We start from the raw sequence: 25,452 nt of genomic DNA, 5'->3' as shown, positions 1-25,452 counted from the left end.
ATACTCTGAATGTTTGACATACTGGCCTAAAGTTGAACAAGTTGGATGTACTTTTTAGGGCGTCTAAAATAGGGAATTAAGGATTTTGAATCCTTGCTTTACGTGGGAGAAATACTGATTTTGGCCCTCGTTACCATACAGTTTTCTAACATAATTATTATACCCTGTATGGTATCTGCAAAACATACTAAATTGGTCACTCTTAATGGTCGTTGTTGGTTGGTCACGGTGGTTTTAGACATTCAGCGTGGAGAACTTTTACACAAATCACCAATAGGCCTTGTGTTATGAGAAGCAAACGCCATGTGATAAATTGTAATATATTCCCCCCATCAGCACTATGTAGAATAATATGGTATTTAGCGGTTTAAAGCCCTTACAGAGGTGTGTATGTCGAAATAAATTAAAAGGCGTAATTTCGTCATTTCATCGTCCATCAAATTTGATTTTTTTTACATTTTTTGGACTTTGAAGCATAAAGATATGATTTAGGAAGTTACACGTGAATAATTCGCTGAAATATCCCTTAAAACAAATTCTCAAATAAACAAAATTAGCAAACCAATGCACCAATCGTTTATTGCTGATGATGGGAAAGCTGCCTGATTGTTACTACAAAAAAAATGGAAACATAATATCAAAGTGTATTAGATTAGGGGTGGACAGGAACAGTCTTTCTTCGAAAATAATAAATATCATCATTTCATCAAACCAAAATCGACTTGAAAGGTGGTCATTTCGTTCACTTGGTGAGAAACGCGACCGGAATAAAATAGTGATATTATTATTGTAGCACAGTATCTCTCTTCGTATGTATACCTATTAGCTATTACATAATATAAATACGGTTCGGATGTTCGGATTGCTAGTGAAAACCGCCGATCTAGACATTGCACCTAGTGCCACTCATATCGGACACAATACAATATACCTCGTATGAAAACTGTCGCTTTTAACAGTCGATAATGAGGTAATATATACAGACTGTTTCACGCAAACCGTTACCTAAAAGTATTCAAACTCCCATTAATAATTTAAATCTGAAAATTTGCATACCAACATATAATCTATCGAGAGAAAATATTATCATGATCGTTTCACTTCCGGTTTTACCGGATGTCGATAGTAACTTTCTCATTTTAAATAGAACACCCTATATTTTATTGCGTTTTCGAAATCTGCATGAAAATCTACGTCTACATCAAAGGGTTTCAAGTTATTCAAGATTTTTCAAAATTTTTGACGTTTGCTTTTCTATAGCGCCCTGTACCTATGGCTCCGTTGACTTGAATTTCAAAAAGTCTTCCAAAATCATTGAAACCATGGTCAGCTAACAATATTGTATAAGTATTTGTTTTCATATTGTCGAAATATACATATTTAACTATTACAATTTCAATAATTTTGCGTTATTTCGTTGATCAGGCATGTTACATTTTTTTTCTCAAAACTTGTGTCCCACATTTTCTGAATGTAATTATTATAATTGCAAAGGTACGAAAGTAGTCCAAATATCACACTTCCATCTTAACATTATCGTATCAATAACGCATATTCGTTTATACAAAGTAATGATAAACTATAATTCAGATCATATAATGATAATATAAGCACATCACACACGTACTCGTATAATGTATTCACCACGGTGGTCACCACCGTGGTATTCACTCATACAACTTAAATGTAGTTTCAGCAAGGTCTGACGATGATGACGAAGTGTGATATTTGGACTACTTTCATACCTCTCTCCATTTCAGTTGTTCGGCCAAGAATTGCAATGGAATTTTTTTTTCGTATTTTCAAACTGATTTCAGGTTCTTGATTTTCATGTTCAAAACCCCCAGATACCATGAATTTCGTCGAAATTTGAATTGCTTTCTCACCACATAAATGCGATATGTCGACGAAAAAAATTGTTTTCCACCATTTTTTCGGTTATTTTGGGATTATGTGAGAAAGTAATTGGAAAGAAAAGATGTACATGCAAATATATAAAATTTTTGGACATAAATAAATAAGGAATTATCTATGTACCTATCTCCAAAACGTACGTACCTATCTACTACTGTTAGTATGCCTAATTCTTTAAATATCGGTCTACAAGAAGTTTTGGTGATAAAGAGTAAATTATTCTTATGGCTTTTTTTAGCAGTAGTAATATACGTTGCGCATAAGCACTGCCACCCCAATTTAACAGGTTGTATCGAATGTGTGAGTGAAAGTTCAAGTAATATACAGCTAGAAATGCAGATTTAGTGCATAATTGTTTTATACATTCAATGTATAACAACAGCCTCGTAACAGTTTGTGCAAATATTGTCGATGTGCCAACAAAGCCAACTCACAACTGAAGTCCTGGCTTATTGTCAAACCGTGTATCTTGGTACTGTGCGAACACTTTATACTGTCAAATTTAATTTTTGTTCTACCGAAAGGTAGCACAGTAGTCTTGGTCGGATTAATTATTAAATTATTAATCTTGCACCATTGATGTATTCGATCATTAACAATTTTTTTTTAAAGTTAAGGTAAGTAGAAATCTTCGAAATTGCAAACACGTATTGCGCAACTTTCATTGTAGAAATGGGCTTATTGTGTACCGTTGTAAATATTAAACTCTTAGCTCGGTTTCCTGTAACTTTACCGTACCGCATCTACGGAATAGACAAACTATATAACAAGATACGAAGGATAGCATACGATTTTTAGTAGGGGAATTTTTTTCCACTCGGCTCGCATTCGGAAACCAGACTTTTAATCCGGCTCATATTCAATACCACTGATTCATGAACTAATAGAAATCGATTGGCGAAAATTGACATCGCTGTTTCTTTTCGTTCTCAAGTTAGACGAGGAACAGACCCACAGACGGACAAAACTATCGCATAAGGAGAATTCTTTCTTTCGATTCCCCTAAAAATAAGCATCAAAACTGCTTACGCCAATGACACACTATTGCAGTCTTACGAAGATACAGAAAATCGAGGAATATATTATGTTATGAACTATTTTGAGGCATTGTTTCTTTAAGCAATTGAGACAAATTACATGCTGATACAGTACAACACAACACCCTTAAGGTAGCATTTAACAAGGTTAAAACTAAAACTTACTTGTGGTTCAGATTCACCATCAAGGATTGAAACTTGGCCGAAACGCTGTCATTGGAACAGGGCATTGGTTTTCCTCACGGCACAGTCAATGAAGAACCAAATTCCAACCGTTCCTGAATACGAAGTGCAATGTGGTGCATGTTTCCATCTTGGGCGTTTGACAATCAAACAATTCGGTGAACGGTAGTGGTTCCATAATTGACTAGCTGACGGTGGTGCCTATTAGACAACAAAGCAATTATTTTATATCCAAAATGTCCAAAACTTCATTACTTACTACTCGCGACAAAGACATTTCCAGTTACTCGGCCTCAAGAGTTTAAAAATAATCAATTAAATTCTGAATTCAAAAGGAAAACATTTCCAATGGTGCGTTACTTGGAATAACATCTGAAGTTTAGTGACCGACACAAAAATGTCAGTCACAAAAATAATATTTTCGAAATAACGTTCAAAATAAATATTAGATTAACAAAATAATAAAGTTTTATACTATTATTTTGGTCCGGTGGTTTTTTTTAAGCTGTAGTGCGGAAAGCCTCAAAAATGTTGAAAACCTCAATTGACCTACATACATTGTCTATTTTAAATAAAATATCGAAGTATTCCTATCGGCTTCAAATTTACTACACGGTCATCTATTTTGAACAGTATTTTTAAACAATATTTTTATAGATTTACTCAAAAAATTCAGTTAAAAAATAAAAACATAAAAAATATCAAGCAATTTTCATTCCGAACAACTTTTCTTAATATCATTTGTGCGTATCTCATCCCCAAAGAGTATACATTTGAAATTTCACGAAGACTATTTTTAGTGTCCCAACTATAACGGTTTGATTCATTTCTCACACAATTTTTCACTCCCCTTTCTAACTCATTTTCTATTAAGTTTTGCAAAAAAAGTCTAAGCGCAATTTTTCAAATTTGGTGGTATTATTTACTATTTATACGGGGTCTACCAACTTGAACATTCTAAATTAGTCACCCTGTATTTTATTCGATTTGTAGAATATACGTTAAGTTCTAAGATGTATCCATTAAAGATAGATCTATATATTACTTACCTGTAACCGTTATTTGGGATAAATGCTGTTGAATTTTAAAGCCGATCTGTGAAAATGTCTCAGTTACGGGATCTTCGTCTCAGCTAAACCTTGGTTCCTCGTCAGATGTATTCGGCGACTGTACTATGGACGGTAGTGCTTCCATAGTTAGATAACGATGATGACTGTCAAACAACAAAATGATTAGGTACATCTTTCCAAATCTGTTCGAAATTTAAAAAAAATATACCACCTCTAATGCAACCTCAGTTGTCCAATCGCAGAATTGTCCTGAACGGTAGACTTTTCGGAACGAAAAATGGGTCGCCTAAGAACGCTTACAGTGAAGAAACAAAGTCGAGGCGTTCTTAAATTAGAGGCTGTAGGGATACCAGTGGTTGAAATACATTAATGCTAGGGCAAAACACCGTTAGTTTGAGCACAACCCCTAAATATTTTCATGTACTATAATTTATAATCAAATCATGCAACTCTCGGCTAGCTCACACCACAGTGCCATATGGCTAGAACTACCCAGGACTCACCACGAGGAGGTGGTTGCAAGTCGAGCCCCACGCCATGCCCCCCCTCCACCCAACCTATGGGAGCACGCGTTCCTCTCTAACGATAAGATTTGCCTGTGCCGTCCATTACTCAAAAATCATCAATTGTTAGAGAGTTTAACATTACGTAGGAGTTGTGCTCAAATTAAAAGATTTATTAAGACTTTGTGACATTAAACCTAATTCTACGCAAGAGCCGTTACTTGAAAAAATGTTTGCAACATTTAAAAACTAAAGCTGTTGCGCAAAATTAAGATTTAACATCACAAAGGTAAAAGACTTACATCGTTTTCTTGTGCGTTCTTCTATAAGAAGCATTCGATATCCTTATGGTCCAAGTGAAATTAAGCGATAAGGCTTAGTAATTAAACGTTTACGCATAAGAGCGAATTTTTTAGACAATTTTCAGAATACTGGTTGTATACATTTCTTAAGAGACTTATAGATGTAGATAATAAATAAAGTGTTTCAATCAGGTAATTTCAAGAATATCTTTCAAAGTATAAAGAATATAGATAATAGAGAGGTGTAATAAGTATAATTTTTACAATATCTTTCAAGTATAAAGAATAGTTTCAATTAGAGAATTTCTAGAATATCTTTCAGAGTACATTTCATTAAGATTCGAGTAGTAGTCATAGAAATAATATAATTTTCAGTATAGGTATATTTCTTAATTGTCTGCTTCCGCAGAACTTCTCTTTAAAGTACCTTCTCAATTGCTTACTTAGGTTGGTGAAAATCTTTAGTCAGGAGCATCTTCTTCTCCGCTGACACTTTCTTCCTTCTATCTATTACCCTACATTATGCGATTCAGAAAACTGTATCTCCCTCCTCGATAAATAAGTGCCAGGGAACCAATTTTGCGTATTTTAATTATGCTTAAGTAGTTCTCTTTCAGTTCCCATAATTGGTACCTAATAGTAACAAAACGATGACATTTTAAGAACTGCGGTTGTGCAGAAACAATTCAGTCTACGACCCAAGATGTTGTCTAATAGCAAATTAAGTCGTTAACCATAACCTTGTTTTTCAAAAAAATTCTTGGCGAGAATATGTAAGGGTTATATAAGGGGAAGGCCTAAAGGATATCAAAAAGGGAGAAAAGGTTACAAAGTAGACTCTCTGTATGAACCGTTTAGCTCGTACTGAGCCGAGACGCAAAAATAACTACGCAAAAATATCAGTTATTTTTGCAACCCTCCGATTTTTATTGTTTTGTTGACTTTTACCTGATGTGCTGTTAACGACATAAAATTATTGCAACCCCTAACTTTATTTCAGTGACCTAACCTGCTGTAACCAAAACGGATCCACCTAAAGCATTTTTACATACCACATTTACACTTTTTTAAAACGATGTGATACTTCCCCCCAACCCTAAAACTCCTAATATGTGCACAAATATTCACCATGGTGATAAAGTATAGTCTAAAATTAAGGAATGAGAACACGATTTCGAAAGATTGATTTAATTTTTGACGCTTCTTCCTGCACGCAAAATCTTCCGAACGCCTTTAAGAAATTTAATAAGTGTAAAAATTGTAGGTACTACAAGACGTTCGAAAGATTTGTCATTGAGCCACATGTGACCATTTGAGCCTATTTGCTACTAAATGTAAATTAATGTTTTAGTAAAACAGTTTTCGTCCGATCAACCCCTTTTTCCAATTTTTCATGCTAGCCACCCTGATTGATTTCTACAAATTTGAATGGTACTTACAAAATTACTGATAAAGTAACATGCATGTACTCATACTAACCATGCTACACTAAGTGATCGACAATTTCGATTCCCTAAAAAATGTGGTCGAACAAGAACGGTACAAATGCTAAGGACTATTTTGCGATAATAGTTAATAATTAGTTAGATAGACCAGTAAAAGTTCCCTTTGAATTGAACCATGCCGTATTCACTAATTGACTCGTCTGCTTACCTTTTCTTAATACTTTCCATATGAGATACTATTGTGAACTGTCCAATTCAGTCAGACTGGTGTAGGAACTACACAAAAAAAATCGGTTTACCTGGTATGCTTAGATATAAGTATGAATTCATAGTTACATCCTATACTGGTAAAGGGACTTTTTCAAGCTGATTAACTTGGTGGCTCACTGTGATCCCATCTGGCAGTATAATACCTATACCAAAAAGTCTCTCGCTGTCGGTCTTCCTGCACTGTTCACTAATCACTGACATGTTAGAAAATCACACATGCATAATCAGAAAAGCACTCACCGAAAGCTGGCGTTCATCTGTCTCCTGAAACAAGACACAAATTTAGTAAACGGGAGTACAAATGCCCGAGTTTGGTAGTACATTTAATATACGACCTGAGTAAAATTGCTTCCTTAAAAAATTTTCTTTTACTTAAGGACATTTAAAAAAAATTGAGTAAAGCATTTCCCAAGAAGGTTCTGACTGTTTCGTAATACCCTTCTAGTAAAATATATATGGAATTTTTGAAACTTAACTACCACCAATAAGATTAGCCCCCAAAAACGACTAGTATTCCGCCACGTGGCTAGACTTGTTTACATCCCCACACAATGGAAATGAAACCGCAAATGCTCTACGTTTAATAGACGTTAATAGGAGTTTTTTAAGATTTCGAGGTTTTCAAATTCATTGAGAAACCCTAATAAGAAGGACATTCTAGAACTCTTTTCAAAAAATTTGTATTAAATTTAACTGGCTTCGAGAACACAAAAATTTAAAGAACGCAAAGAGTAAAAAAGGTTGTATTAGATCAACCGGGAATTTTTGTAAATGCATTTTGACCTAGACTACGAAAAAGTTTGGACCTCTTCATAAAAGTATACCCCAAAATAAATTTTTTAAAAACAGATTCCCACAGAAAAACGCATTTCTTAATAAATTTGGCCTGTGTGCTCTAAAAAAGTTGAAACTTACGAAACACACAAGGTAAATGTATTAATAAAATGTTGAAGATCTCTAATGAAGTTTCAAAGATTGCTATCTAGGTCTCTTTTCTGGAAAGGTTTCGAGAAAGGATTCCACACCCTTTCGGAAAATTTCAAAGAGATTCCCTAAAATCACCGATGAAAAGTTTCTAGTGGATTTCCGTCAACGTCTTCGGAACATTATTTTAAATTTTCACGATTTTAGAGCAAATTCCAAACAAAGGTTTTGAAAAAAATAATTCCTGCGAATACTTAAAAAAATCCTTATAAAGTAGGTACATTGTCAGGATATTACTACATGGGTTTCTATGGGAATTTCCCAGACTTCTGAGATACAAGGAATTATTTTAAAAAGCTTCCAAAAAAGAGATCTCTAGAAACATTTTCTAGCAAGACTTCTAGTGTTCATTTTAAGAATATCCTAAGAAGTTTTAATAAAAATTTAGAAGATTTCAGAAGCAGGTTTATAGAGAGTTTTTAAAAAATATTTTTAAGATTACTAAACAGCCATTACACTTTGTTATGCTTTTGCGAAAAATGAAACTATAATGTATATTTTATTATGGTAGAAGCAGAAGCAATAGTTTAAATTAACCCACTAAAATGGCACGCGAAGTTCCCGTTTTTGAACAATAGCTATAAAGCGGAACTAATGGGTACAATTCCCTCAGAATTGATGTACTGTCACCAGAAACGGAAATCCATAAGTCTAATATAGTTAAATGTTAATTTTATTTTAACGGTGGCACGTTTTGATGACATTATTAAACTCACCTGGCCAAGCTTTTTATAGCTCCTTTCCCATGAGGGCGGACCTCCGTTTCCACGCAACACGTCGGAAAGGCAACTGAAAAGATCACAGATTTAGTACTAAAGATAAAACAAAAATCCAACTGTTAAACCAAATAATTTATTGAATTGTCTTCAGATTAAAATAAAATCGATCTTATGTTCCATCATTAGTAGCAAGCAGTAAATAAGTAGCATCGTTGTTATAATGGAAAAATGGGAAAATTCATCCGTGATTTGGCTGAAGCTTCCAAATAAGTGTGTACCACTAGATTTAACTTTGTGTTGCAGTACAATTAGTCACACTCTAGTCACATTTAGTTTTAGTTAGATACAACGCTCTTGCTCAAGTTCCTTGGTTTTACACTGCTATTTACTAGATCAATTTCTTGTTGTCTTAAAGTTATTGTACAATTTCACCAACATTTAATTATTTTAAGGTCAGGTTGTCATTTTTTTTAATTGTGTAGAAAAAAAGTGAAAAGTGTAAAAATGTTTCCCTCTGTCTTGAATAGAAGATTACGGAATAGAAAAAGAAAGATCGCTATATATTAGCTATAATTATAGCTCATAAAAATGATGAAAACATCTAGATTTAATTATTTATGTTGGTTGGTGGTAGATTCTTTACCAGAGAGGTGTTGAATAATTCAAAAAATGTACAAACATTATTAACAAGCGTAAACAAACAACAAGAAAATATAAATATACATATATAGTTAAAAATAAATAAATACTAAACTACGTAAACTCACTTACTCCTGACAATTTAAAGAATAGAAAACAAAGGAACTAAGTCTCATTCTTAGCGTTTTTTTAACCATATGAAGTGAAGGAGTTGACCTTATACCATGAGGAATGCATTGAGCTCAAGAAATTGATCAAGTTATCCAATTCTGTGTTTACACTCGTCAAGTTTTCTTGTCAAAGCGACTTGAACAAGAAATTGATCAATGAAAACAGATTACTAGAATTTGAAAACTAGGTATAAAACCCGTATTTCGAATAGTGTAGGTGTAGTGCTGATGGGATAGACAACCCTGCCTATAAGCAAGCTCTAAGCTTCAAACGACAGTTGTATATTTAATGTGAAGAAAAATGTGAAATCCCGATTCTATAAACACTAAGTTTCAAGAAGAGTATTTTAATATCTTTGTACCTTCAGATGAATTAATTAAGATGATTCGAATTTTTTTTTAATTTATTTATGTATTTACTTATTGTCTCTTTCTTGCTCTGATGAGTCCTCAATAAGCTTGTGTCCAACTACAGAGTGACCCGCATAATGCTTTTTAGAGGTGCCCCTGCAGACATACTACTTCAGTATTTACCTTACGAATTAGGATAACTGCAGGAAACCCTAATTCGGAGTTTTTCGTATGCAAAGAATTGCGACAGTCGACATATATCTCGGGGAAATGTTGAAAAAAAGGTACGAAGGAAGTTCAAATTAGCCCGAGTGTTTAGAATTCAACACATCAAAAAGCCCAAGTAGTTAAAATGATGAATGTACAAATAATTAATAAGCACGGCCCAATACCTACTAGCCTACTACCGAATAATGACTAATAAGGGACAACAAACAAATGAAAATGACGATCAGTTTAATGGAAATCAGGCTGACGGTTTCCACTCCTCGCCAGGAAAAAGAATGCATCTTCCTACTTCCACCTTATCAGAAATAGAGGGGAATAAGTCACCAAATACCTCCTAAAGCCCTCTTTAAAAAGTCAAAAGCAACAAAACCAAAAATATTGAGCGCCTAATATTATACCAAAGACACTCTTTGATTATACCGTAGACATTTCCTATACGGAATTTGAAGGTGAAAACGAAACTCTAAAGTATGCGAATAATAATGGAAATTACTAAAAAGTAATTAGAAAACACACACAACGTGATTCCTATATTGATAAGGATAGTTAACCAAAACCTGAGGTTTTTGAAAATTTTTTACCTTCAAGAGCCCGTAGCTGGAAAACGATGAGATTTTTTTTAAAAAATGTATAGAAATTAGAAACAAAGTTTTTATTTTATGAGCCTTCGATTTTTTCCTACGACTTCGCATTTTCAGGATATAGCCGAAAAACCGCAAAACTGTACCTTCAACCCCCTCCCCGCCCTCTGGCGGCACCGAAATTGTTCGGGACACACTCATCAAGGCATCTTGAAACACACATTCCCAAAAAAATTGGAACTACACGACTTATTTTTTTCTATATGCCTAGAACGACTGGAATATAGAATCACCTGCCAAAATGGAATAATGTGACACTATTTGAAGAGCGACTCATCTATGTTAGAAGTCATGATAAGAAAGGAATTTGATTAAGAATGGTATGGGGCAGTACTCCAAGTACTTCGCTATTTAATCCTTACACCCTAGATATGCCAATGACATTTGTGTTTATAGTGCCCAAAAAGACTTCAGAACCTTTAATAGCGTACTAAGCGAAATAGTTCATCGGCCACTTAACTCGTTAATTGGTAGGTACACGATAAATAGACTAGAACTCTCCTCAGGGAAATTCCAATTCCTAGCTGCTAAGTACGTTGCAAAACTAAAAACCAATCACATCACGTCAATATAATAGTCTAGGTACTACATTCAATTGTGAATAACAGATCTTAAAGCAGGTTAATGGAAAAGAGAAGCTTCTTTCTGCCAATTATAGGGAGATTACATCACAGACATCAGATGTTTATAAAATCACAATCCCCAATAGAAAATTCCAACTAATTCATGATATAATCCTGTTCAGAGTGACCGCAAATACAGTAGAAAAAACCGAGGAAAAAACATGTTTCATTTTTACCGTTCAAAAAATCACCGAGGAAGAGGCTGTGTCTTTTATGTTCACACAAATTATATCTACCTAATTATAGGATCTACAAACTAAATCCGATCCGAACACAACTGACAACAACATTATCTATGAAGGCAAATATAGTATATTACGAAGTATAGTGAAAACTGTGAAATCGATGGGCATTAATCCTAAAGGTCCAAATAATGCTACTCGAGAAAAATAATTTCATTTCCAAAATGTTTGGCCACTGCCAAAATTTCAAATCAATTTTCTCACATAAACTGGCATCGTTCTTATCATGAGAATAGCGCCCTTAAGCTAATAACATCATAAACAGGGGCGATTGGGGTGTTATGCTTACCAAAACCACGTATCTTATGCATCTTAAGAATAAATTTTAATTTTATACCGTATTTATAAGGAGGAGGCAATTGTCTTTAGAAACCGCACCTATGCTTCCAACCCCAAATTTAAGAAAGCATTCCCTACAAAATTCTCGACCCCAGTGTTTCTAGTCAATTTTTGTTGAAGTTATAACGTGTTTTTTGTAAGAAATACAATTTATGATGTTGAGTATACCGCAATCATGCCTTTTGCATAATTCAAAATCCAAACATAGCTAGGTTTTCGTACGATAAAAGGGAAAAAAATTGAAGCAATTATCGGGTGAATGGTGCTAAAACTCTCGAGCGTCTGGAAATTGTTTAAATCAAATAATTAATCGATCTACACAGGAAGTACTATTTGTTTCACTTTAAAAATATCACAGTTATGCGTAATGTAAGAATAATTTCGCCAAAGAAATAAAATAGATAAGTTCGTGCCCAGGTATAGAACATGTGTCGTTGCGATTACACAGTTGGAAATTTCATTCAGAGATAAATAATAAAAATAAAGTTTCGAATAGTATTATTTAGATTTTAGAATGTGGTGCTTACCACCTAAACCATGTTTTACCACCTCTTTTCGTAATCGAAAATCGAAAGAAACCTGGGTCTTCGCACGCCTAACAGGTGATCAAAATGAGAGAATTGCAATTGTTAATTATCGCCAAAATCCCAACCACGTCTAACGGACTATTATATTACGTAGAAACAGGTCACGTAAAATAAGAACGTTTTTTAGAAAGAAATCAAATCGATGTTAAGGACCCAGGTGCAGATGACTAAGCCCAAACATATGTGCGAAAATACAGTCGGCTAATTCTAAATAGGAAGAAAAATTAGACTCGCATACCTACACTTTTGATGTTTTTAACTTGACTGTATGATCAAGAATTGGTTTTTTGGTCTTTACGTCACTCCGTATAAAATTCAGTAAAGAGCAAAATAACCATATTCTGAATTATTATTTCCTCGGCGTTAACAGACCATAGGGACGCGATTGATTTAAAGAACGGTAAATTTTTGAATGTCTTGGATGATTCATAAAGGAAGATGGATATTGCACTTCAGTCACTGTGATCGAATTTTTAGGTGAAATTTAATGGCCATGTTTCTAGTTTTTGAGACCCTAATAAAATAATAAATCAAAAACTCACCCTTTATAGGTTTCGTCTCGAACCACCACGGGAGGACAATCAAAACACTGTAACCGCTTTGAACGCGCAACTAGAAATAAAGCGTTAATTAGGCATTGGAATACGTGTAACCTGTAGGCTTATCGCATAGGTCGCCGAGATCAGTTTCCCCTGTCTGCTTATCTCAAACTCGCAAAAGAAGGTTTTCAAATTGAAGCGTTTGCGTCAGTGGCGTGTAATATTTAAAGGATCAATTTTCAAATCATTGCCGTTTCATTTAAAATTGTTAACAAAATTGCGGCAGTGCACCAAATATTTTTCTGTCTGTGACTACATTTAGAGGGTACTCTTATTATAGCTGCTCCTTCTTCCACTTTCTTTGAAGTCACTGTATGGGAAGCATGTCGATATCATCATTGTTATGAATCATAGGAATATTTCAGTCTGCGTTTGAAACCGTTCTAATAAGGGGCTGATATTTACGAAAATATTACTTCTGGGTCACGTACAATATCGTTCGTTATATTTCCATTAAAGTTACAGTTACGTAACTCCATCAGTCCGTCCAAGAATTTTCATTTCCACCATGCAGAAAGCTGCGGTCTTTATGAATTTTTTTCGAAAGGAAGAAACGTCCCCTATCCCCTTGCGTGCCAGTTTTGTTCGTCCATTTGTTCGCCTGTATACGAGGAAACTCCGTAGTGATTGTTACAATGCATCTTTATGTCCCATTTGTTATCCAAGTCTGCAGACCAACTACAGTTTTCGCACTCCATTGTGTATTTTGTGGTAGTTTGCAAGTATCAAAGACTCTCGGAAGCCTCAAAATAGAGGAACCTATAAGTGAATTATCTCAAGGGAAACTTGTTTAAGCTTATTGGACAAAAAATTCACCGTAGACGCTCTGGAAGCAATCTTTGGACCCCAATAAGCGATTGCAAAGTTCAGTTGTCCAGTGTGCAGTATGTAAAGGCTCACTCTGTAACTTTGATAGAATTGGAGGAAGGAAAATAAAATTTTCGTGGGTGATATTATGAAGGAAAGCGAGTTGAATACTCTAATTAGTCGTACCCCCGGTATATTTTTACATTTTTGAATTCTACGAAGAATTTTACACCTGATATGATGTTTTCGCCAATTTACGCGAGGTTACCTAACCAACGTTAACAAAACTATTTCCCTTTTTTTTATGAAAACGTAGATTAACAAATGAATGTAACCATTTTCAAAATATATATAGGGAGCTTGAAAATACTCGGATGATCTACTGTGATTCTATTTGAAAATTGGCTTAAAAGTATAAAACAAATTTTGCTAATTTCACAGTTGTTTAAAATTATTGTTATTGTATAATTTAGGAAAAATCTTTGTAGTATAATTAGTGCAGAGTATAGAATCCAAAAATATCAAAATTTACAGGGTGTACCACTTAAATTTCGAAATTTGGCGTTACTTACTATCAAACCGGAAGTGATATAAAAATGTCATTACCCAGATTTTAGTTCGTTTTTGCCCATATTTCTGCAAATGTTGCAGCAGCGAACCTCGCTGTTGATTTACAATTTTACATTATCGAATAATTTATGACATTGAGCTTGAACTAATATAATAATAATTTTTGGTATGATCTCGTGTAGTTCGGTGACACTGATGATTTTGATTTTTAAGGAGGTGCCTTCAGCAGCGAAGGACATAAGGGCATATTTTCGGTTCCCTGGTGAGGTTGACCGTAATCTTTCAAAACCGAAAAAGATAAATATACAATGGAAGGTGTTGATACATTGAGTTCTATTCATAATTTTGCAGTAGCTCGCGTGATTTTTTTGAAACAGACTTTTCGAAAAAGGCAACGATAGAAAATTGAATACTGAAGAAAATACATTAATAGTTTTAGGATTCATTCAAAATGTTTTCGGTGTTTGTATGTTGGCAGTGATTTTTTGGAACCGGAATACGCCAAGAGTACAGTGGGAACGGGTTTTGATACATTGAGGTGCATTAAATCAGGTACATTTTGGTTCATTTTTAAGCCGAAGTTTTTGGCGGCCACTTGACATCCTTCACTCATGCAATTTGTCATTTTGGGTCATTTCAGTTATTTCAAGTATACTCTACGAAGATAATAAAATTATGAATCATACTAACAGGAACAATATCCGATAACTATCTGTGCCCCAAAATGTGATAGAACTTAGACTCCAAGCTCCAAATTGATGAATTGCAATAAAAAATGAACTTGGCTTGATATATAATTTTATGAAAATGTTTTTGTTTTAATAAATAACAAAAGAGTAGTATTATATATGTATCCTAAGAGATTGATAAGGGACATTTTTCCCAATTCCGCCAATGAACGTGAACAGAATTTTTTATCCTTTCAAATAACCAGCATAAAATCAGCATAAAATTATGCGGCAGTAGCAAAACAAATTATTACGAGAGCGGGAATTTAGCTGTACTAATGTTGTTTTATCGATCTGTATAAGAGCACAAAATTATAATCCTCAACAATAAATAGCATTAACACAACGTTTTGCGTGAGTATGCCTTTGTCGATTTGTCGCTCTGTACAAGAGTACAAAGTTTGTTATGGTCTGCCATAAAATAGCACAAAATTCTTTGCTACTAATTCTTTTTAATATCTCGATCAATTGAATAGCACACGAATGTTTATCGGCAGCGATAAATAGCACTTTTATGGTTTCTTGAATTGGTATTGCCAAAGTCACGGATCTTTTGATATCGGTATATTTTTCCTTCCTTCCTTCTTCCTAAGTAATAGTAATCATTTGAAGTACGAACTGGATCGCAACCTATCAAAACGAGAGAAACTTATATCTAGATCCGAGGTAATTTTAGTTCCTTCTCACTTATTGGTAATATAAAATATAATTTTTTGCCTTCATTTTGTTACACCTTCACACAACAAATATTAATAGTTTTCTTTTGTTGTAGGTTGCACAAAGGACAGGTGTAAAACACCAGATTCTCCTGAGGGAGCACGTATAAATCAACCAGTATCACCAAGCCAATCGTCACCTTCACGTCAACCAACAAACGGCGGTTCATCACCAATAAATAATGGATCTACTGACAGCATAACACCTCCCCTTGGTTCGGCGGCACTTACAGTCAGTTTAGACGCAAATCAACCACACCAATATAGCGGTCACGGAGGGGCCGCGACATGCATTACTCGGTCATTACTTAAAGTTAAAAGATTTCTAAATACCCTCGTACAATTTGGTAGCGAGATAAATTCGGATGTTGGAGAAAGAGTGCGAAGTCTCGTGTTAAATTTAGTAGTAAGTTTCGCGTTAATCTTTCCAAATCCACCACCTCTAAGAGCGATTTTATTACAGAGCGCAAATTTAAGTGTAGAAGAGTTTCATCATTCCTTACAAGAAGTAACAAATTTTCCTTTGAGACCTTTTGTTCTGCCCTTCCTAAGAGCCCACCTTCCGCTGCTTCAAAGAGAAATCCACGCGCTGGCGCGGGCCAACAAACAGGTATAAAACTTTATAAGAGAGTTTTAAAAAAGTGGTAATAATTGTAAAATCCACATGTTACAGAGAAGGTCAAAGTAAAACAATAATAAAAGTTAAGAGACCATAAAATCGTAGAAACGACAGAAAAACTTTTACAATTATTTTTTGATTTGTATTCGGCTGCACTGATTTCATTATTGAATTTTTCACGATTTATTAGTTTTCTTTATCAATTTGCATAAATTAATCTTGGAACTTTCTCCCTGAACAAATCTACACTTGCTATATGAGTAGAACAATGGCACATACTCATGATTTCTATTGTTTAGTCGTCACTTCAGTACGTACGAACTCATGAGCACGTAGTCTTAGATTCAACGCACTCTCCAACAGAACCATCAGAAATATTTTTACCAAACGACACGCAATTGACAAGCGGTATTAAAAGGAGATCATCGGACAGGTAACGATTGTTTCATAATTAATCAAAGCATGTTATTTCAAAACCTGACATACACAAGCATTTTTGCCTTTGGTGCATAATTTAAATGTATTGGAAAAGTTATTACGAGAGACAGCGGTAAATCAATGCTAAACGCTTTTTACATAAATTACTTTTGACGGCATTCAGTCTAGTTTAAATAATTACGTAAATTTCTCCTAAATCAGATTCTTTATACAAATTACAAATTACAAGAACGCTTTTTAGATTGCGCGAGTGATTTCCCGGAGCGAGTTTTTCCTTGACGGGGTATTTTATCTGAAGGTGAAGGTTTCAGAACGTGAATTTTTTGCGGGGTTGGTCCTTAGGGAAGATATTCTAACGGTGACATTGTTTGGGAGTAAATTTTTTTGTGTTTGAACAAATTTGTTAAAGGTAGACAAATTTTCTGGAAGCAGTTATTTGTGAAGGGGCCGGATTAATCGTTCGCAACTCTTCTGTATTAACAAACGCGGAATTAAGTGATTATAGGTAGATACCAAGGGTTTTTTTAGGTTAATTTTTCTTTAAGTCAAGTGTTCCAAGAACGTGAATCCTCCCCATTCGCGGGTATTCTCGGGGGAGGAGGATGAACTTCCCGAATACTACCGGAGTAAATATTGCGTTCGGATATATTCGGAGGCCATATTTATTCAGGGTGAATTTCCTACGGTAAAATTTTCGGTGCGAAATTTCCCACAATCAAAGTGTTATAGTTTACCATTTTAATTCTAAGTTTGAACTGATTTATTACTAGAAAGGTCTAAATTGAGGATATAGCAATCTCTTTGAGAGCAAGTGACCGTACCATCGTGCGATTGCTTTTAAGCTGGAGCGTGAATTATCCTTGCAGTGTTGGTTCTTAGGGGAGATATTTTCATGTAATATTTTCTTGTTAATGTGCAAATTTTTGACCGCTTTCTCTTCAGAAGAATTTTTTACACTTAGAGTGATCAATTGTTCTGCATTGACACTTGAGAATTACTTAAGAGTCTTCTTGAGAGATGTGAAGAATATTCCGGGGAGCATACGGATATTATGAGGGTGATAGTCCAAGGGTGGATTTCCGGGGACGAATATTACTGGACTGCATATCGTGACCGGAAATATTAGGTCAGATTTACTAAAGGACGAACTTTCAGTGTCAAATTTGTCAGTCGGATCATTATGCAATCAGCGAGTTACGTAGATATCGAGGGGTTATTCACTTGCGCAATACGTGTACACTATGCGTTGTGCAGTCAGCGCAATCTGCGAAATCCTTGTGCAATCCGCGAAATCGAAGCGCAATCTGCGAAATCGAAGCGCAATCTGAGGAATCGAAGCGCAATTGCGCAATCGTTGTGCAATCGCTGCGCAATCAGCGAAATCATTTTGTAATCTACGACATCCACGAAATTTAATGATATACATTTAGATAGGTACCCAAGGGCAATATTCACAACGTCATGTAAGACTTGTAACAATTTCGTATTAGACGTTACGTACAAGGAATGATAATTATATTTGGCCAAGGAAAGAAGATTTACAGTATATAGAAAAAGGATTTATCTTTTATGGACCAGTGCATTTGTTAGAAAGCGGCTCTTTTCAATTTAGTAAAAGCCAAAAAGCTGCAATTCAGAAACGGTATTCTGAAGTCTATCAGAAGTCAAATAAATAAAAAAAATAAGAACAAATATTAAAATTATTAGTTTGGAATTCAGAATATTCCTTGTATATGGCATATATGTACACATTATATGCTTTTACATTATGAGGTTGACTTATTTTCTTGAATTCTAAAAAATACTATGTTGTTTCTTTAAATATTTATGCAAATTTCCCACTCAATTCCTGAATATTCCTGGAAAGTTATTATAAATCGCCAAGAAGCGATTTAGGGATTTTTACATACCGGGTGGTGACTGAACAATGCACAATAGGAATTTCAATAGCAATGTTTTAATTTCCGATTGTCGGTTTCCCTAATTATTTTAGAGATAAAGTCCAATTGGTTTTTTTTAGCGAAGCAAATGTTTTAAAACCCACTCGTGGGTGTTGCCACGTAACTCAACTGTAAATGATAAATAATGAGCGAATATAGACCATAGCAGCTATCAATTAGGGAAAACCCAAAGTCGAGATCTCGATGAAACAGATAGACAGTCACGCGACGGACATCGAGCACATAAGCGTTACCTCAACTTGGTTGTGTTATGCTAAAAATGACAAATCGATGCATACTATAGCTTTTAAGTTTTGAAACTAGCAAACTCGGATAATTGAAAACCGGCGCTTTTAAAAAAATCAGTGCCATGACAGTTTGAGATCAAACAAATTTCTTGCATTTCTCTATTATTGTTTGCCTTTAATAATTACTTATAGTAAATAATAAACCTTACACTAATGATAAATACATGCGCTTTTGTTTGATCTCATAATTCCATATGGCGTTATCGACTCTCTAAACGCGACAGTTTTTAATTTTAAAATGTTTACTGTTTCTGAATTTATAATATAGAACCGAGACGAGTATAGAACACAATAGTAAGTACGGATTTGTTATTTTTTTTCTACAAAACACATAAATTGACCTTTATCTCTAAAATAATTCGAGAAGAATATTTCATACACACTATTTGGGCATATAAAGTAGCGCAATCAATGCGCAGTGAATGCGCAATCCACTATCGTGCAATCAATGTAAATCCCCAGCTCTAAGCGTGCAGTCATCCACAGCTAGCGCAATCATTGGAAATCGCGCAATCAGTTGGAAATCAAGCGCAATCATTAAGATTTGCGCAATACATGTACAAATTTACTGAAGTGAGAAACCCCTCGGTAGATATACAGTTATAATTTCAATTTTACAATTTTACAAATTTAGAGCAGGCTCTGTGACGGCAATTTCTACTAGGGGTTGCGGGTGGAAAGTGAAATTCCTCCTAGACGAATTTTCGGTACAAAATATATCAAGACAAATTTTACGATACTTGTTCTAATGTTGGGAATTATGCTTTAAAAAAGTTTAATAGTCAGTTCGTGTGAGGGCAGTTTCCATTATGATAGAGCTTCCTGAACGTGATTATTACACACGTCGATTTTCCAAGGGCGGAATTAAGAAATACGAATTTCCCAAGAAGTTGATACTTCACAGTAGAGGTGTAGAGGGCTATTTAAGAGGTACATGGCAAATTTTCTGGAAACTGTACTCAGGGCAGCTTTTCCTACAACCGATGTTACGTACACAAACTATCCCCATTCAAGAGTTAACTTTTTCTTATCATGAATATTCTTTCGTCATCGTCATTCGAGACCACCAGAGTGGTTTTAGGAAAGCAATTTCCCACTTTGCCCAGCAGCAGCCTTCAGAAGGATCAGAGATTAATGTACCTTAAGGTCAGGTTTACGCTAACGAGAATATTAAAGGGACAGGTTTCCCTAATGACAAATATTCCGATGGCGAAAGAATTTTCCGGCCATCCCGGGGGTGACATAACGAAGCGAGAATTCCTTGGACGAATTTACATGGACTGACACGACTGACAAGTGACATCTCTTTACCAAGAAATATATGGGGGGAGATTTGACAGTCTAGCAATAAATAAATTAGTAATTATTTCCAAGGAGAGTTTGATTGAGCGTTCATGAACGCAAATATTTTTACATTGTCTTGGGTGCACAATTAATTTTGAGAGTAACATCCGTAGGGTGAGTTTGCGTGAGTATGGTTTATCCCAGGGTGCAATTTTCCGCTGAGTGTAGTTCTTGACGGACGAATTTTCCGAAGGGCGCAATTTCTCATTTGGAAGAACATTCCGAAGAGTGGTTTTTATGCGCGAACCTTCAAGAGCAACTTTTCTTTGAACCGAATACTTTTTCCAGGGACGACATTATGGGGATGAATACTTCCAAAAAATACTACAAGAGCCATGGAAATTTTTCTGGAGCGATTTTTCTCAAAATGAATGTTTTGTTCTAAGTTTTAGAATGAAATAATATAAGGCATATGCTTGAGTAGGTAATGGCATGAATTACCACTAATTAGTTGCATTTGCTAAGAAATTAACACATTTCGTAATGTGCCTGGCGCGTAATTAGAAGAAACTACAATAGAATAATTTCCGCGTTAGATTCAGAAAAGGGGTAAGTAAAAAATTACTTCCATTCATCGTCTCATTTCTAATACTCCTAGGTCACAGTAATAAATATGTGTACCTAACGGGAAATTGGTTGTACAATAAACAAAATAGAAACAAATATTTAGCGATTTCTGGAATCCGGGGGTCGATCTACTATATTCAATAGTCTGCTTGCGACCGTTTTATTAAAATGAATAATGGTTTCTTTCTGGTCGCCGGGTACACCCGGCGCCTCTGGTGCCATCTGGTCGGAACAGCGTGCTTTTTACTTACCCCATCCCCTACACGTCACTTACACGGCATTCCTTGCCTTTTAATTACAACACTGACGTAAACTTTTGAAATTGTAGGACGAAAATGTTAATTTATGCTTGTTTATGTCATGTTAATCAATTTCTGTATTTTTCGTTCAACTTAGAAATTAGTTTGTGTGCTGAATATGCAATTTATGATCTTGAGTTGCTTGTAGTAACTTGTTAATAAAATTTTCGATTAATTCGCCTATTGCTCCAAAATTATACATTAATACATCAAAGAGCAAACTAAATTGAATTTTCGATTTCAACAGTATATACGAAAATGGATTAAACGGTCAATCACATCAAGACTCTCAAGATTTTTTGCCGGCTAAACGGCAATTAACTTCCCAAAACGCTTTTATGTTCGCGCACCAAAGCCTATTTCTTCCCAATATGAATTCGTCCGTTTCCAATTCGCACGTTTTTGATTATACGCAACACGGACATCTCTATACAAATCAACATCGCGCAGATGACATCCTCAATAACGATTCGCGAAATTCGAATCGTGGAGATGAGGAATGGAAAAATATTCACGTAATGCTAAATTGTATTTTATCGATGGTAGAAAAAACGAAGCGCGCGCTTTCCATTTTGCAACAGAGGAATAATCAAGAAATCACGAACGAGTGGCTACGTAAACAAGACGTTGGGGCTGATCTAAAAAAGGCCGCTAACGAAATTATGATACAAGCGGTTAGGCAAACGGAAGATCGTGTTGCCGAAGTACGAAGAAGAGCCGAAGAAGCGGTAAATGATGTGAAAAGACAAGCTGTTGTCGAACTCCAAAAAGCGGTAGCAGCTGCCGAAACAAAAGCAACTGAACTGGTCGCAAGCGAGAGGGCCAAAATGGAGAAATTATTATTAGGTACTTTGTTCCCCTTGCGCTCAAACATTTTCAGTTCAATTTTCAGAAACACGAAAGCAGACTGACGAAAATCAGACAACCGAACCGGTCGAAAACAGTACCTCCCCACCACAAACCACCCCATCTGCCACATCACAACAAAGCGTAAGTAGACTAATTTCCAACCACAAATTACCTCCCTACTTACAGTCCTGCTGGAATTGCGGCAGAAAGGCTCACGAGACATGTTCAGGATGTAACGTCGCACGTTACTGCGGCCCTTTCTGCCAGCACAAAGATTGGGAAACCCATCATCAGGCCTGTTCGAAAGAAAAAAACCGCCCCATACGCTCCGCTACTCCAAGCACCACGGCGCACATCAATTCCGTTGACCAAGTGAAATTCAAAAAGTGACATGCAAGAAAACTGCGCAAAACTAAAAAGTAATTGATCGAGTTGCGTGTTATGTTACTGGCATGGCACTGAGGACTCTCGCACGTTTTTAATATTGTCGTTTAATTAATTGTTCCTGATGTATACCAAAGACTATCATTATGTAGATACTTACACTAGATGTCGATGTACCTACTTTATTTTTTTTGTACACAATTTCTAGTCTAATTTGTTGTAACTTATTCCACAATTAAATTTTTGTTGCTACATGGTAGTTGATAGCAAATAAGTATTAAGTAATTATTGTTATTCATTAATGTTTTCACTCACATAAGTAATTTATTTATGTGTAGTAAGTACAATTAATGCTGTATTGTTTTCAATTATAAACACTATTGATACCTTAGACACTGTTGTTTATGATATCCTACCATTTTTTTTACAAATCGGCATCGCTAGTAAAGATGGAACCAAAGCTCTCACGCTCAAGACAATATAAACATGAAAATTAGAACGCTTTTATTTGAAATTATTTCACATATTAGGTTAAAAATTCTCTTTTCTTTTGACACATGGTTTTTGAGTGCGACCGAAAAATTGTATTGTGAAAATCTGAATGAGTGTAAGTCGCTTCTCCTATACTTTACACACAGATCTATACGCTAAATGTTTTGTTAATAATTTAGTGAGGCTATCACGTATTAAGAACACCAATTTTTCTGTACAAAAGATGCTGGGGGAAATGCAAAAGAAAAAGTGAAGTAAATTAAAGTCGATTAATATTTCTTTATTATTAATCAGCCTAATTACAGTTTGAGGCAATGTTTGATGAGCTTTCAGAAAGTTATAGCACAATCTTGGAATCTGGCCACTCGGGTGTTGTTTTAGCTGTGGGTCAAGGGTGTAAACGTCTTCTGACAAAGTAAAGAAGTTTTGTACAGGTATATTGTTGAAAATTACGATGATTTTGAAAGTACAGATAGTGATTGTTTGCAGAATATAATGAAAGTGTAGGAATGTTACGAACCAGAGTCACGTCAGATGAGTATTGTAATGTGTTGTGCAAGAATTTGAAATATGACGATTTGAACGATCGTAAAGGTGAAGATCTTCAAAGTGCAAAATTAAATTTACATGACACACTCATGGTTCAATTCATGCTCGAATTTAATAAGCCAATTAAAATTATCAACAGCATTCTGGATATTCACTCGATTGACTGGAGGAAGCTGTTTTGCAATCGTATGGGAAGCCATATTGCCGACATTTATGTGAAAAGTCAATATTTGGGCGAAAAAAGTCGCGATAAATTGTTTAAAAAGTTACAGGTTCGTCTTCTTGATTGTATTAAAATGATTACTTTGGTAAACTATTTTTTAGGGCACTTTTCAAAAGTTAGCTGCAGATAAATATGCATCTCGTAGTTTTGAGGCAATGTGGGCGAAAAACGTCGCGAAAAATTGTTTAAAAAGTTACAGGCTTATCTTCATGCTTGTATATACTAGCTAGAATTATTACTTTGATAAAAGAAGTTTTATGGGCACTTTTCAAGGATTTACAAATTTTTCTGTGCATTTACGGATCTTTCTGAAAATGTAGAGATCCTTCTGGGAATCTCCTAGGTCTCTGTGAAAAATTTCCGATAATGTACCTATAATTAAATCTCGGCGCCTGATTTCCAGCGACTACTGCTATTGGCTTGCGGTATCGATTTGTCACGGCAATGTACTTATAGGTACGTATTCAATTTGGCAATGTAACCCTTATACCTACTAATGATTCTCTTTATGACACAAAAACCTAAGGAGGATTGGTTCCAATGCATTGATCCATTTTGCGTGTTCATTAGGTACCAGTAGGCCAGTATTATTGTTATATGGTAAGAAATTGATTAATCGTCATAGGAGCTTTATGTTAGACGCCATAGGTACAGGAGGACGGGGTCGTTCCCAATTTTATTGTAATTATCGTTTATGGGTAGGTAATCAAAAATGTTCGCAATTGTCGCAGGTAAAAAAGTAAAGGTATTTTCAGATGTTAGATGCCATATACGTATTTCTCTCCAACGATTAGAAAGGGTTGCAAGCCAGAAGATTTGGTAAGCGCATGTACACTGATGGAAAATCATTTACGTAAGTGCTTTATAGAATATTCTAATACCTACTTATACATTTCCAACAGGCCAATACGATCGGGTCAGGTGGCAATTAAAAAGTGAACATCATGAAAACTACAAGAAATTACTTCTCAAAGAACTATTGGTGGCATAAAACAATTGGTACACAGTTTTTTCATGTTTCACTCCTAAGCATATGGGACGTTACGTAACACTATAGCTTTAATATAATGAGTAATTGTAGTTAAAAAATGACCTATGCAAAGCGCTAAACGTCTCTGAAAAGCTATTATGTAAACCTTTGATATTTTGGGGTTTCTATCAGAGGTAATTAAGTAATTTGAGGCGTTCTTTGGTAAGGCTTTTATAGGGCCTGTTCCGGAGCTTTTCAGGAAGATATTACAACTTTTTAGTTCCAATGCTTTACAAAGCTTCTTCCACAATTCTTTAGGCAGGGTTTCCTATATCGGTTTGTTAAAGCTCCCTACCCCACCAAAGCGTTCTACGCCTTTTTCAAAGCGTTCGATGATGATACGGTTTTAGGGAGTGCACATAGGTAATAAGGTTCTTAGCAGCTTTAAAAAAGATTCAAGAAGTCCCCCATGTGCGCATTAAATACAGCAAGTGATAAATATAGTCTGGGCCACTTTCCAGTAAAAGCTCTCCTTGCTCATACAAGAAATATTTCGTGTAACAATTGAGTTACAAGTGGTTTCTCCTTATATCCACCCCGTTGAATCAGATTCTGCATGTTGCTAGATCTGCAAATGGATAGGAAGGGAGATCTTCAAGATGGCGCGCAATGGCGGTTTTTGGACAATTCTGGCGTATCCTCCGTCTAAAATGCCAAATTTTACAGTTCGGATCCACGTTTATTGGGGTCAAAGAACACGAGTGAAGGGTCAAAAAGGAGACTGGAAGTGAACATATTTGGGC

The 25,452-nt window shown here is 35.2% G+C and overlaps 1 protein-coding gene and 1 long non-coding RNA gene across 2 annotated transcripts in view; both read left to right on the top strand.

The window, feature by feature from the left end:
* LOC116159994 (protein CBFA2T1) overlaps positions 1 to 22,721 on the top strand; it is a 75,072-nt gene extending 52,351 nt beyond the window's left edge. The window contains exons 3-8 of the mRNA XM_031473105.1: positions 15,724 to 16,073; positions 16,131 to 16,277; positions 16,586 to 16,719; positions 21,430 to 22,028; positions 22,075 to 22,172; positions 22,218 to 22,721. Of these exons, the coding sequence (XP_031328965.1) occupies positions 15,724 to 16,073; positions 16,131 to 16,277; positions 16,586 to 16,719; positions 21,430 to 22,028; positions 22,075 to 22,172; positions 22,218 to 22,421 (1,532 nt within the window). The 3' untranslated portion in view covers positions 22,422 to 22,721. The remainder of the gene's footprint in view (positions 1 to 15,723; positions 16,074 to 16,130; positions 16,278 to 16,585; positions 16,720 to 21,429; positions 22,029 to 22,074; positions 22,173 to 22,217) is intronic.
* A 352-nt stretch (positions 22,722 to 23,073) lies between these two features.
* LOC116159901 lies at positions 23,074 to 24,966 on the top strand. The gene is made up of 8 exons (XR_004143088.1): positions 23,074 to 23,161; positions 23,213 to 23,341; positions 23,397 to 23,728; positions 23,781 to 24,135; positions 24,206 to 24,279; positions 24,328 to 24,377; positions 24,435 to 24,532; positions 24,582 to 24,966. It is a non-coding gene; the product is annotated as an uncharacterized LOC116159901 (long non-coding RNA).
* Positions 24,967 to 25,452: the final 486 nt, after the last annotated feature.

The sequence above is a fragment of the Photinus pyralis genome, unplaced genomic scaffold, assembly GCF_008802855.1.
Source record: "Photinus pyralis isolate 1611_PpyrPB1 unplaced genomic scaffold, Ppyr1.3 Ppyr1.4_LG1, whole genome shotgun sequence".
Taxonomy (NCBI): domain Eukaryota; kingdom Metazoa; phylum Arthropoda; class Insecta; order Coleoptera; family Lampyridae; genus Photinus; species Photinus pyralis.
Note: the sequence above shows the minus strand (reverse complement) of the source record. Positions and strands in the feature narration are given on the sequence as shown.